This window comes from Protomyctophum bolini, assembly GCF_963924005.1.
Source record: "Protomyctophum bolini genome assembly, chromosome: 15".
NCBI classification, from domain to species: Eukaryota; Metazoa; Chordata; class Actinopteri; order Myctophiformes; family Myctophidae; genus Protomyctophum; species Protomyctophum bolini.
Window position 1 is genome coordinate 36951002 of NC_137876.1, and position 15790 is coordinate 36966791.

The following is a 15790-nucleotide window of genomic DNA, read 5'->3' on the forward strand; positions in this document are numbered from 1 at the left end:
ACCACGGTTAATCATCAAGAAAGAAAGACATCAAACAATATTTGATAATGAGAAAAATGCCTCCAGGATATTAGGGATGGGGAGAGCGAGCACACAGCGTGCGCTTCAGCAACAGAGCTAGGTAGAGAAACCAGAGCAGACACAAGCCGCATTCACATGTCTGTGTGTGTGTGTGGCGACAGGGCTGGTGGGTGTCTGCAGCATGTGTGGTTGTATGTATGCGTGCACACGCGCACGTACGTGTGTGTGTGTGTGTGTGTGTGTGTGTGCATGTTTGTCTGTCCTCCCTTCTTCCTTAAGGGTGAGTGTGTGTATGTGTGTGTGGGGGTGGGGGCAGCAGCGAGAATACACAAACAAGTGTGTATGTACATGCATGCATTGTGTGCATTCACCCACATGCACACACACACACACACATCCACACTACCACCCACCATGCGCACGCATGCAGTGCCACATGCACGCAGTGCCACATGCACGCAGTGCCACGCTCGCGCGCATACACACACACACACACACACACACACACACACACACACACACACACACACACACACACACACACACACACACACTTTTTATAGAGTTAAAAAGCCATTAAAACATTGTCTTTTTTTAAAGTTCATGAGGAGATAATTAGAATTCAGTGAGTGGAGCCAGTAGTGAGATTACAGCTTTGTGAAAATGTGCTTCATTTTGAACCTCACTGCATCAAGACTGAACCCAATTATCTGCAGTTAAAATGGCTTAGTGAGGTTCTCAGCTGTGATGCATGCACTCAGTGACAAAAAGGGGGGAAAGTTTCTTTGTAGGTAAAAAAGTGAATATTCCAGTTACTGTAGATGTATTTCTATTAAAATACTACTGTACATACAATATCCATTTTGTCCAAGCAAAATACCATCAAATGTTTCTTTTTCTTCTTCCTTTTTTTTTTTTTTTACATATTCATAGCCATGGGACAAGACAAACTTTATTAGCCTTAATGCCTTTTTAAGATGCTCCATTTTGAAAAGCAATCAATTGAATATTTTAACTAACGTATAGCCTACCAAATTGGTTTCTATTTTTCTCCCATCAAGCCAGTATAATTAGTGGTAACTGAAATCAGAAGTTGGGTAGACAGAGAGGGGGTAATGTTTTTTCTTTTTTTTCCCTTCCCCCCCCTTCCTCCGTTGGAGTATTACTGGGTTATCCTTGATTGACGCAGCGTTAACGGTTTGGCCAAATCGAGGCAGATCCAGGCAACCTGGGCCGAACGGCAGCATGTGCTGCCACCTCCGTCATGCAAATTGCACCCGGGCAACCCGTTGACTATGATTAATGAGCTTGGGCTGCAGCCTTTGTTTCCGCATGCAGCCGTTTAGTGTGAAATACAATCCCAAAATATTATCAATCCCCTATTAATCCGGTAAATGTGTTCACACCGCACATGTTGTTTAGGGCAATTTACAACCGGGAAAGAGAGGAGTGTGTGTGTGTGTTTTGAGGGAGCTCAGTGAGCACAATTGCATTTAATTACTTGCCCTCTAATTAAATTCATTAAAGGATAATAAAATAAATGGAAGAAACAGCTTTCAAAGCTGGGGTGAAACACATGTGTCTTGTCTCCCTTGATAAAATATGGATGTGGGATTTTCAGGGGCAATCGTGCTGTTCGGGTGGGAGGGGGCATGCATGAATCTGATACCTTGCTAATACTACAGGCATTTCCTGGTTATGGCTTGCCTCATGTTTAAACTGTGTTTCTTTTTCTTTTTGGGGCAGGGAGGGGGGGCATAGACTAGACTCCCCTGAAGATTGGAGAGCGATTCTGCGGTGGAGAGGAGTGAAGTCACTGACTTCGCCAAAAAGGGGAAAGAAAGAAAGAAAAAACATTACTGACAGTCCTGCTGACGATCCAGCCTAACAAAATGCGTTCTTTGTGTGGTGAGTAATATTACTGGATATGGTAAGGCAGGGCTAATAGGTATGGAGATGGAGGAGTGTGCAATTTCCTTAAACAGCGTGATGTGTAAGGGAAATTACCCAACCTCACAAATGTTAAGATTAAAAACAGTCATGCGCCGAAGATATGGTCGATACAGAAAAGCTTGCATTCTCGCTCACATACAAACACACACACACACACACACAAATACACAAACATATTCACACTTACATTTCCTGCCCTCTACAGCTCTCTGCCCTGTGCTGTGAGCGAAATGTAAATGTTTCCAAGGCATTAAGGTATATAAGTACCATTAGTGGCACAGTGCTTAGCACAACAATGGTGTGCCGGGAACAGTGGAGCAGAGATCACTGCAGCATCCATGGATATCAGAGGGAGACATCCTTTGTAAATTCCTCTCCCACTGTGAGCAGGCTTCACAGCTGGTTAACGGCACCGTGGTGTGTGTACCGCTGCCCTGTTTACACGCCATCTCCAAAGCACTCTCCTCTTTCCTCTCTACAATCTCTCCCCATGTCCCCATGTCCCCTTACGTGGCTTCCCTCGCTCCCCCTTCAGCTCACATCACAGCCCGCCGTGGCTCACGGAACCATCAAAGATGAGACGGGAACGTAAAACTGATTTGTGCAGACAGACACGCACGCACGCACGCACGCACACACAGACACACAGACACACACGTGCATTCAAACTCTGACCCACCTCCCTCCCAAGCCTTTGGAGCATTACAGTACACTGCCTTTCCAACCCCTTCTCTGATTTTTATCTTTCTATACCATCACATTACACTGATCCTTTTATACCTATTACACACGCCGCTCCCCACCAAACCCCCTGATCCTCTGATACCTAGATGAATAAACTGCTCTTGCTGCCCCTGACCTCGGCCCTTTATACCAATCAGACCAGACTGCCTCAGAGGCCCTGATCTTATCTGGTCATACCAATCCCAGTACACAGCTCCCTTTTGTAGCCACCATGGAGCGCTGAGCCCTTGTAGACTCTGGGACTGTGTGCCGTTGAGCGTGCTGCCCCAGACCTCTGCTCATCTCAGTCATCATACTACACTGCCCAATAACAATGAGCTCTATTTTCTGATGCATCACAGGTCAGATAGATTCCCTCCTGGTCACAGGCGCATTGTTCGCTCACAAAAGGCACAAAACAGAGATGTCAAGAATATATATTTGATCTACAAAAGGATTATTTAATGTAGACCTATTGGTCTTCAAAATAATAATGGAGAAGAGAGTCAAGTTTAGGCTAACAATTTTGCCAGGATTTGAAAATTTCCCCAATTGTGGATTATATATATATATATATATATAGAGAGAGAGAGGGGGGAATAACCTAAAAGTAATAAGTCAAACTTACCTTGGAAATGAGATCAACTGCTGATCCTGCTGCATCTGTAAAGACATTGTAAAAGTGAACTGAGGTTTAGCACTGTTCAGAGAGTAATTAACACAATCATAAAACAATTATGCCACTTAGTCAATTAAATTAACTTACAGTATATCCTATGCCTATCTTAGTGTTGCCTAAAACAAATAAACAAAAAAGGCTTTCATTTCATGGAACAGAATCCAATATAAATTATTAATCATTTATTTGCTATCATCTCTGAAGATAGCGAATACAGTTTCATAGATCAGATTGCATACATGGACACTTAAATTGGAGTAGCCTTGGAGTAGGTTATTTCCATTGAAATGTAAGCACATTATAGACACAAGCTAAGTGTTCTAACTTGAGGCACAGTGCACACTTACGCGCTAATCTCAATAACACTCGTTTTACAAATCTTCTGAGTGTTTTCTAGTATATGATTATCCCCAATCCACATTTAAGTGTTCCTGCCAGGGGCATTCAGAGTATAAACTATCGCAAGTTGAAAGTAGATATATAACACATCAGTGATGTCTCAGCTGCATACCTACTACTCCAACTTTTTACACTCTTAAGTCTTCATAAGAGCCATACAGTCCTGCCAAATACAGTGAAAAAGCTAAGTTCTTTAATGCGCTCCATATGGACAGTAATCTTTGTCTACTTGGTGGAAAGGAGAGTTTAAAATACCGGATTTTGGAGGTAACATTAGTATAAAATGAAGCCACTATGTTTCCACTGGTCTCTCCTGTGGTGAGACCACTATGATCAATTTGATGATGAAAATGTTAACAAAACAGATTTGAACAAAACAGTTACTATAGGCAACTGAAATCTATATGTATAGGCTTCATGACAACCTAAAGACAATAAGATATAACATTATTTACAGTATATTGACTTGTGCTGAGCTGATAAAAAATATTTGAATCATGTGTTTTTTGATCAACACATTCAAAATGAATAACTAGGCTAGCAGATGACTTTCCCTGTACTCACTGTATTAGCCCTTATACTGTAAGACACTGGCTCTCAACATAGCGTTTGGGGACACCTAGTGCACTTAAGGAGGGGTCTCCAGCTAAAGGAACCAAATGGACCCGTAAATCCGTAATTGAGGATTGTACTGTGTATATTGGGGTCAGAGATCAAATTAAAACCAAATGATCAAATGAGGTTCTGTGGACTGGGGGTCCTTGTACAGTAGCCTATGTTAAACTCTACAAGTCTGGTGTCACACATGACACAAGTAAAATAGGCTGAGTCCAGGCTGTATAAATCTGAGGAAAGTGCATTTCTTTGCTAATATTTGGGATTTACGAATATCACTTTATTATAATTATTTTATAGACTATATATATATATATATATGAGGCTGACTGGATTACACCGGCGTACAGTAAGGTCCCTCTTCCACTCTCTCTCACACACACACACTCACACACACACACACACACGCACCCACCCACAGTCTGGTAGACGCTCGCCCTCTCCGACTACTGGTGCACATAACGTGTTTCCCCCACATGTCGGTCGGGAGAGTGTTGAGTGCACGATTATGAGAGTTCATTTTTAATACCTGATTTTGTAACCTTTGAAGCGACGACTGTCTGTGCAGATGGATACACTGTAGCGTGGACGGATGTAAACATCGGATCTGCAGTGAGTGGTGGTCTTCTAGCAGTACGTCATCCAGCCCTGATATGGCCGAGCAGCCTATAGCGCGCCGCCATACTCAGCTCTGGGATCTAGCTGACCAATCAGTGAGCTCTTTGGACGAACGCTGACGCTTCAACTTCCTCGCGGGAAGCTATCAGGAATCAGTCCGCCACGGCAACATATGTATGGTAAACAAACCTTTTTTTAATACGTGTCCCGGGAAACATTACATATATAACATATTCTTGGATTACCCCACTTGCTCGAATCTATTACGAGTTTAAACACTGTTGTTTATATGTCCTTTGTTAGCGCTAAAACCATAGCATGAAGCTAAGTAGTATTAGCCTGGCTTGCACTTTAATTGCAGCCTCAGGACCAGCTGTTCAGACAATTAAGTTAACACCTGACAGCTGTCAGTCAGCCAGTACGTTGTTTGCCATTCTGCAGATGTTGACCACACTAATATCCGGAGATGAAATCCCAGTCTCTTTGTATATATGCATAGCCATAGCATAGCAGTTGTTGTTGACAACTGTCAGTATCTGAACAAATCTCTCTCTCTCTCTCTCTCTCTCTCTCTCTCTCTCTCCGCCTCTGCAGCTGCATAGCAATGATAGCATTATCTGTTTGTTCACCTAATGTCAGTATATGCATAACGTCAACAGTTGTTAGTATCAGATAATCCAGTGATTCTCAAAATGTCGTCTGGACCCCCAGGGGTCCTTGGGGGAGGGGGGGGTGGGAGACTTAAAGGGTCCTCAGCAAAATGAGTTAAGCCTAATATAGCAACAAAAACATATATACTGGCGTTGTGAGCTTGTACATTTGCTATTTTACAAAAAGTATGTGGAATAATTTTGAAACATTTTAACAGCACAAATCTTGATGTGCAGTAGCCTATGTTAATTCCTGGCACAAAATATCAGATGGTGGTCTGCACGCAGCCAAATACATACATAATGATGGAAAGGTTTGAGAACCACTGACACTGAGCTAATCAAATCATTGTCTGCCTGCCTACATAGATAATACCAACAACAGTTTGTTAGTATCATCTGATCAAATCCTTGTCTGCTTGTATTATAGATTAGATACACAATGTTGTTGTTGCCAAACTATTAGCTGATCATATCCTATGATCCTCATCTGACTGTATCGATACATAATGTTAACAGTTGTTGGTATCTTCTGATCAAATTGTTGTCTGTCTGCATAGATACACAACGTTAAGCTGACTAAAAGAAGATGAGACTGTCCCGAGCTGAATATAAAGAGATAGTGAGATGCATCGAGCAACTGAGACCGACTCGTCAATGCATGAAGATGTTGAAGGAAAGATTTCCAAAGTAAGTAATAAAGTATAGACATTCATCAGAATGTATTTATGGAGAGATTGGAGAACTTACTTTGAAGCTTATGAAGCTGCGTGTGTGCGTGAGTGTGTGTGCATGCGGGTGAGCGTGTGTGCGTGAGTGTGTGTGCATGCGGGTGAGCGTGTGTGCGTGAGTGTGTGTGCATGCGGGTGAGCGTGTGTGCGTGAGTGTGTGTGCATGCGGGTGAGCGCGTGTGCGTGAGTGTGTGTGCATGCGGGTGAGCGCGTGTGCGTGAGTGTGTGTGCATGCGGGTGAGCGTGTGTGCGTGAGTGTGTGTGCATGCGGGTGAGCGCGTGTGCGTGAGTGTGTGTGCATGCGGGTGAGCGTGTGTGCGTGAGTGTGTGTGCATGCGGGTGAGCGTGTGTGCGTGAGTGTGTGTGCATGCGGGTGAGCGCGTGTGCGTGAGTGTGTGTGCATGCGGGTGAGCGCGTGTGCGTGAGTGTGTGTGCATGCGGGTGAGCGCGTGGTAAGCTGTCTGGTTGGAAGATGTGGTACCACAACTTGTTATACTCCATTTTACACTATTGTTTCATTGACCTAATTCATTTTTTGAAAGAAACCTTATTTTAATACTATAAGCTTATGGGTACATTTATTCATACACATGTCATGCAATACATGTCCAGTAAGACTTGGAAATGTATCAATAGTATATTGATATTATGATATGAGACTAGATAGATGTTGTTTTGAATTTTAGTGTTTTATACTCGTAATTAGTGTTTGTGTTTAGTGTTGTATTTTCCATTTAGATTTTAAAGGAAGCATTATGGCAATTGATGTAATACATTTCTAAACTTAGTTATATTACCCACTTTAGGTATTACTATAGGCATTACTTATGTTTAATTATCAATATCTCATTGTGTAAATCAGTGTTGTTTTTGGCAGCAGTTTCATTTTAGTCATAGTCTCCTGAATAATCTTCACTTAGTCTTAGTCACATTTTAGTCACCTGGAATGTATTAGTGTTAGTCTAGTTTTAGTCGACTAAATGTCATAAGATTTTAGTCGACTAAATCTACAGGCGATTTAGTCGACTAAAATGTATTTTTGCGGGCCTTGTTGCCGTCATGACTTATTTTACACTTGCTGAAAATAGCCGTGAGCTTGTAGATCTGTAGTGTAAAAGTGTAAAATGACTTATACTGGATCTGTTGTCCACTAGTCCCTTCCTAACATTTTAGTCTAGTTTTTATTTGTTGACGAAATTGTCAGTATATTTAGTCTTAGTTTTAGTCACCATAGCATAGTTTTAATTTAGTTTCCATTTAGTTTTCTTCAGTGGAAAAGGTAGTCGACGAACATTTTCCGTCTTAGTTTTAGTCGACGAAAACAACACTGGTGTAAATATTTTGTTAAGCACAAGTAGCACAATACACTATTGAGGACTCAAATACAGATTTGTGGTATTTAAAGGACCACTTCACCACTTTTAAACCTATCAGACTTCACATAGGTCCTCACTAATAATCATGATAAAATGCCACCATTTTCCTACTCAGTCTGTGTCTCACAGGAGGGCTGTGGGCAGTTCAGAAACTCGTCCACCAGTGACATCATCGTTAGGCAGATTCTTTTTTAAACAAGATTTTTTTTTACAAGAATGTTTAGATTTTTGTTATCGTGAGAACGATGGCTTTCATTTTCGCATTGCAACTTTTCAGGACTAGAAAGCCTGCAGTTTCTATTAGCTGGGATTCCCCATCGATGATGTCACTGGTGGACGGGTTTCTGAACTGCCCACAGCCCTCCTATGAGACACAGACGGAGTAAAAAAAAACTGTGCCATTTTATCATGCTTATTAGTGAGGACCTATTATATGAAGTTGGGTTGAAAAGTGGTGAAGTGGTCCTTTTCCCATATTGTCATTCGCCAGCCCTAATTGTCTGCATGTGCCACTTTCTACTTTAACTTTACACCCATTATAACCACTGATGGTGTTGCACAGTTTTCCCTGCATAAGCTGCTGTTCAAGCATTGTTCACTGTTCTGCCATGCAGCTGCTGTGCATTCAGAAATCGAAGCGAGGGGTTAATGGTTGTGTTTGCGTTTCTCCTTGACACTGAGGGCCCTCTCTTTATTGAATGTAACACGTGTAATCCCCCAAGGCCGCCAGGACACCGCGGCTGATCCCGTCGAGGTCACTTACAAAGTCGCATGTATTTGGAGCTTCCTACTTCCATTGTGCCCTAATCACCGCTCTAGAAGAAGGTACTGGGTCCCCAAGGGGGACACAACCTACCTTGAGCTTGCCTTTGTTCTCACTGTCAGCATTTTGCAGAATATGTTATGAGTGCAAAGTGCATACAACATCCAGCATGTTTAGGGATCATTTTTCTCAATAGTAGAAAGTCCCTCCTCCTGTGATTATTGCAAGATCTCTTCTCTTCGTATTTGTTTCATATGGCAATTTTTCTTTCTTTTTTTTAACCAAACTTAGGTTTATCCATTCCAAAAAGCATTTTCAAAGAGTTGGTGGAGGTAATAATGAAAGAAAAACATTGGACCATTTTCATTCCAATAATTCTACATGGTCAGGTTCTCCCAGAGGTGCTGGCTCTTTTGTTTAGTCTTGCTGGTTATTGTTATTATTTCGTTCGCCATAACCGATCTTGGGGAGGCCCCTGGTCTTTAAAATCCCAGAGTCTCGTCACTGGGCCTGACAGACAGGCACGGCAGCAGTGTTTTCACAGCCTGCAAAATTATTCTGGTTGTCCAATCAGCTGAGCTGGGCTCTGGAGGGTTAGTGATTGGACTGGCAGGAAATCAGGCTCTTAAGACATAACATATCGACTAGGCCATCCATCATCTCTTAGCATGCGCTCAGGCACGGCAGTCAACCGCCCCTGCCCCCTCCCCTCCTGTCCCCTCGGACTGTGTGGGAGCCCTGCCACTGCGTAAATATTGGCCAGGCTAGAGCTGGCAGGGGGGGAGGGTGGGGGGGTTGTTGGCTGGACTGAAAGGGGAATGGGGTTGGCAATGGGCATGGATTTGGAACGGGAATAGAAGACAGTCCGGTGGAGAAGACGGGTATTTCTATACATCAAATCATTATACATAAAACTGGGCAGTGGGTGATTTAGAATTGATGCAATTTTGAGTAATGATCTTAAGCTTTGTGTGTGTGTTATGGCTTAGTTTCCCCACTGTTGCTAAAATGTTCTTTTCAGGGGGGGGGGGTGTGTGTGTGTGTGTGTGTGTGTGTGTGTGTGTGTGTGTGTGTGTGTGTGCATATATATAATATATGGACGTGTGCGGCTGTGCGCGCACACACTATAGTCTCTGCTTAAAAGTGCTTATATTTATTGTGAATTAAACCAATCAAATATTCATAGCCATTCATTTTGACATCTCTGACCCCTTTCTTTGAGTACAAAGAATTTGGTAATCATACCTTTTGATGGGGTAGTCAAAGTGACAAAAAGTCACAATTTTGATTGTGATAGGCCATTTCAGGGTAATTTCCACGGAAGGTCTGTCAGTCTGTGGCTAAGGGTATATTTGATAGTGGGAGGAGAGAAGGAGGGTCAGATAGATAGAAGAGGAGAGAGAGGGCGATGTGCAATCCCTCATCTGTAACGCCTGCATAACACAGATGTTGGGAGTCATCTGTCAGCCTGGCCTCTCCTGCCGGGCGAGAGCTGCTCTGAGGGGAAAAGAATTGGACACGGTGCTGTCACTTTTTACCCCCGCTCACAATGGAGGGACATGCAAATATCAACCCCCATTCTTGCCCCCTCTTCCTTGCCCACCCCCTGTCTCAGCCAGCCGTGGTGTCCTGCCTAGTGTCTGGACCGTGGCTAGCAGCTACAATAAGAGCCAGGCAGGCGGCAAGGGGGAGGCTGATCGCAGGCCGGCAAGGGGAGGAATGTGACATCAGTCCCATCAGGCCTTTCTCTTGCCACATATTAGAATTGGAAATGATGGGCTGCTCTCTGAGGCCTCGCCTGGCTTCCCTCTGGTCCAGAGGGGAACCCTAGTCCCTCCACTCTTTGTGTCCCCAGAGAGAGGCTGTGTAAGGAATGAGAGAGAGAGAGGGAGGGAGAGTGAGACTCCTTTGGCTCCCCGTGTCCTATATTATGAATGAATTTGGATGGCATGATTACTCCCCTCTTTAAAATGCCATCCAGCTCATTATACATATGGCTTTTGGAAATTTCAGGGCAGGGTTTGAGGGTGGGTCTGTACAATGGGACAGATGCCTCTTTTTTGGAAATTGCTGAGGAGGAAAAGTGTGAAGTCTCCTCCCCATCTCACATCCCTTCTATCTCCCTATTTCTCTTTCTTTCTCTGCGCGTGCGCACTGCGCACACACACATACACACACACACTCGGCTCCCTGGCGAGGAGTCCCTGAACGTTTTTCGAATCGGGCCCTAATGTGCCGTTTTCATCAGCAGTGAGGCGGGCTGCAATATGGTGCCGTGGCTCGCTCTGGGAATATGAATGTTGATTAAGCATGCGTTCAGCCTTTTGAAATTCTGAAGAAGTGTCAGAATAATGGATGTTGAGCAAATGTCAAGCATTTGTTAATTTCTCTGTTATTTGGGGTTTATCTAGCATGATCTTGGGAAGGAAAGCGGAGGCCATGGTTGTTGTAGCATGTGCCATTGATATGGAGATTTCTGGGCTGCATACACTTTGTTCTTGATGGTAATATTCAGGCTTGGGGGGGACTTGCTCATTGATTATTTATTGTGCTTATGGTATGGTGTTTATCTCTCTATTACATACTGGTTAAACCTAAGGATTTGGTAATGGCTCAGTGCATTAAATGTGACTACGCTTGTGTTTGTTGCATTAACCCATTGATGCCTGAGGCCAAATCTGGGAACGCCTTCTAGGGCCTGACCTAAGGTTTCTGAAAACCTTCAAATTCTGATGATTTTTTTTTTAAATAGTTATGTTGCTACATGTATAGCAATAGCTGATGAGACACAGAGAGCACGGCCGGCATCAAGGGTAGAACAACGTATACGTTACACCAGGCGTCAATGGGTTAATGTTAGAGTGAGAATGGAAAATTACAAAGGCTTGAATGAACATACAGTAGTTTGCCTTTGTGGATTCAGCAACATTAATATTTCTTGTGTGTTTTTTTTCTTGTCTCCTTATAAAAGACAGAAGTGCCTTTATCATTTAGACCTACATTCACATACCGTATGACGTTTTGATAATACATAAATAAATAAAATAATGTCAAACTTGTATCGGGAAGAGTCGCCAGTTGACTTCCTATATTCAGGGGCTGAAATTGCCTAGTTTCCTTGTTTTGTTTTTTTTAAGTTGCTTTCTTTTGATCATCAAGATTATTTCCCAAATCTTAATGAATACAAACTTACACACAGATCCCTGACCTGCATTAGTGCTGCTCAGATTGAAAAAGATTGACCTCAACCACAAATAATGAAGTAACGCCAGCCAATTATCTTCACTGTATGCCTAGAATAATTTTGGCTAAGACAAAACGTCTTGGCCACTTTTTCTTTTTGTGAGAAATTGTTTCCTGAGTAGAACCAACAATGTTTTTCCTGTCTTGCATCTGCTACAGCAAAACTGGTGACATAACATTGTATTCATATGACGACATCATCGCCCAGACGCCTAAGATAATTTGCATAGTGAGACACAAATACCTATTTTGATTACCTAATCAAATACCTAATCGATCGGCTGCCTTTCTGTAACAATTACAATTATTTTACAGTTAAAACGGTGACAAACTGTGGATGTGATATATAAAACATTCTATCAGGGGAAAACATCCATGTCTAAAACCATGACTTTTCCCATCGTAGTTATTATTTAGCCACAAGCTCTTGTTAATACTTTCCATGATTGGTTAAATATTTATAAAACCCACAGACATGCTTATGGTATTCTAGGGGAAAAGGTTTTTTTAAAGGTTTTCAAAAATAGCAAAAATAGACAAGCTCACAACACGTGAGATTGTAGATCAACTATTTCCGCTACTTTAGTTTTGTGTGACACTGTCAGACTACAAGTATAAAATAGGGCAAAAAATAATTATATATATATATATATATATATGGAGGGAAACAAGGTTTCTGGCCGAAAGCAACTATATAGGTAATAACGGTCGTATAAAGCATTACCGACATGTGTTACACCATGTTAATAGCGTCTCTTGGTTTAATGGGGAGATGTTGGAATCTAATAACATCTGACTTCCACAAACTGTCCACCCACCGTCCAGTGATTGAGTGACTACAATTTAAAACCATCTGCCCACGGCAACAGGTTTTGACTAAATAATAACTACATTAGATCGATTGCAACACATGCATTCTTTTTTTCCTGAAAGAAGTAACGGTTTCCACCTGACAGGCAGCAACGTTATGCTGATGCTATGAGGGCAGCCCCAGCAGCCTGGCCTCACACTCCTGTCTACCTTTTATAGATCACAAACACAAACTGGTGGTCAGGGCTTATGGGTACAACCTTCTCAGAAACTGACGGAACAATTACAGTGCTTTACGTGATCAGACGAACATTGGAAGGATGAAGGGATGGATGGCGAGAGGAGAGGAGAGGGAGAAGAGGAGGAGTGAGACTGCTGAGTTTACAACTTCATGTCAGGCTAAGGAGTTCATGAATAATAGATGTGATCAATTACTTGATTAGGAAGCACAGGAATGATCTGCTTCCTCTTCATATCGTACGGACGTTGTCCAAGCACACTCGCTAGATTGTAAAGCCTCTTCGGCTCATTGGGCTAAAACACTGAGGTAAGCTCAAAGGAGCCAATTGCTAAAAGTAGGATGCGGTTTATGGTGATTATGTGACGATAGGCAGGGGAAGGGGCGATAACTGATCCTCAAAGTTCAAAAAGGTTGCAATTATTGAATTACCATGCATAGTATTAAACAGCATAATGTAAACAGTAGAAAATAATTAACAACTTCTGCACTTATTATTGAATGAGTCAAGTTGCCTTTAAGAAATCAAAACAAAATGCAAAACCAGTGTACAGGCTATGGAAAGTGCATGCACACACAGCTCAGTGTACCACTGCATACACGCACACACAGCTCAGTGTACCACTGCATACACGCACACACAGCTCAGTGTACCACTGCATACACGCACACACAGCTCAGTGTACCACTGCATAGCTGGGCTGCTATGCTGGAGTCTCTCTAGCCCCAAGTTTTGTTTGCATACTCGGATCAATTGCAAATGAAGAATGAAACGAATTGCCCAGAATGGTACAAGTCCTAGCCGCACTTGGAGGAGTAGGCAGTTGGTCAGTGTTATGCGTTTCCTTGCCCGACCAGGGTACGCACGCACGCCACTTGACGTATAACTTGGGCCTCATTTTCAATTGTCCATGAGAGTTTGCAGAGACAGCAATGATAGTAATTGTGCTATAACAATAGCAATGTGCCATTATTGCTATAATGTGTTTTGTCACAGAAGGCGTCACGAGGACCACCACCTATCAGGAAGGATCACAATTAGGGTGGTGAAGGTATTATAAGTCCCACTCTCCTTACCATCATTATGTAACAGCCCTGACGTCTCAGGACGTATAATAAAGGGAGAAAAGTGTGTAGTCAGTGAGATGTCCCACTGAGCATCTGCTAAAGCCATTCCTGTCCTCGGTCCCATGAAGGCTGTCCCAACTGTGGCTTTAACCCATTCTGTACGGGAACCCATTTTGGTGTTAGCATCATGTCGTGCTTTAGCTATTGAAAAATAGCAGATCTACAAGCTCATAGCGCGCCACCGAGTGGCGCGCTATGAGCTTGTAGGTCTGCTATTTTAGAAAAATCGAAAGAGCGACTGACATAGAAGACATTTTTTTAGAATCTGATCTCAGGTCAGAATGAAAACTGTCAGGATGCAGAAGACATTTTTAAGATCTGATCTCAGGTCAGAATGGGTTAATGTAGATCGGCTCTTGTTGGTGCGAGACACAATGCTCAACCAAAGTATAACTCGGTCTTGAAGAGAGTAACTTACTGTTGTACAATGCACTCTGTGTTGATGTGTATTTGGAATGGATGCTTGCTTTGTTCTTCTGACTAAAGCTATACCTGAATATAAATGTTTTACACATTTTAAATATTTATATAATACAGATGTTGAGCTGCATGAGTGTGCGGCTCTTAAGAAAAACAAGTAGAATCTACTTGGAACAGTAAACACGTGTGTTCGTTGTGCAAGTATTTGTTTGTAGCTGCATGACTCTTGGATCTGTGTTTGTTTCTATGTGTTGTCAAAATGCATCACATTTATACATTAAGGTCTAAAGACTTTTTTTCTCCCTCCACATTTGTCTCGCTGCTGATGACGATAGTCTTAGCTGAGAAGACAGATGTTAGCATTTTGCCTATCAGCATGTGCAATTAGAGACATTTGCATATGCAGAGTATTTAACCAAAGCACATCCAGCTATTTCCATCTGTATAACATTTTTATGTTATAAGGAAGAAAATACAATTGTACAAGGGAAAGGGAAGGCTAATGTACATTTGAGAATGTTGCTTTCATTGGTGAATTTTGAACTGTGTACTTTACAGTCTAAATCACAACTACTTCACATCAATATAATCCATCAATAGGTCAAACATGCTGTAATGGAATATTCCTAATACACTTTTGTGACTACGATGCATAAGTTGCACAAGTGTTACTGTAACATTGTGATATGGAATCAAGTATATTGCATTTTTGTCAAATGTAGAAAGGAAGAGAGAAAAATCATGCCTCAATTAGCTAGTTCCATGCCCTGAAGAGGTGCTTCACAGTCACACACCACTCTCTGCATGCAGATCCACCAAATGCTAAGTACTGTCGCAGCATATGATACCAATGCCATTAGCCAGGTGGCTTTCATTACCTAAATTACTGCTATCGCTTATAATTAATTATTTGTAAATAGGAAGATTTTGAATATAATTGATAGCTTGGAGACACCCCCCTCCAATTAATTAGCTTGCTCAGAAATTCTTATTGCCTTACTGCCTTTCTTCCACTGCTGTTTTTCATGTACGGCGTTTACGACATAACAAAATTGAAAGCAGTGATGAACTCAAACTAAATTGAGGCACCAATGTGCTTATCCTGATACAACACTCAAAGTCTTTACTGTGCCACATTCATAGCTAGTGGCTTGCCTTGCCTAATAAAGCCTAAAGCACTGACCAGACAACCGTACCAGCACATTGACAAAGTGAAAGTCCCTAATTGTTTTAATCTAATCTGCTGCTTTACTATTTTGGGTGCCAGTGCATATTAATGCCCTGTTTTACGTTGTAGAGAAGGGTAATTAGGTTGAGAGTGAATGATTCCCTAACCACCCTTCTGTCTCCCAACCTTCTGTTTCTCCATGTTCTAAATTACGTCTAAGAGGGAGCCCCCCCACTCACACAGAGGTCAATGTAG

The 15790-nt window shown here is 42.3% G+C and overlaps 1 protein-coding gene across 2 annotated transcripts in view; it reads left to right on the top strand.

The window, feature by feature from the left end:
• Positions 1 to 4988: 4988 nt before the first annotated feature.
• cdin1 (CDAN1 interacting nuclease 1) overlaps positions 4989 to 15790 on the top strand; it is a 67213-nt gene continuing 56411 nt past the window's right edge. For both annotated transcript variants that reach the window (XM_080783273.1, XM_080783274.1), the window contains exons 1-2: positions 4989 to 5187; positions 6219 to 6348. In XM_080783273.1, the coding sequence (XP_080639399.1) occupies positions 6248 to 6348 (101 nt within the window). In that variant the 5' untranslated portion in view covers positions 4989 to 5187; positions 6219 to 6247. The remainder of the gene's footprint in view (positions 5188 to 6218; positions 6349 to 15790) is intronic.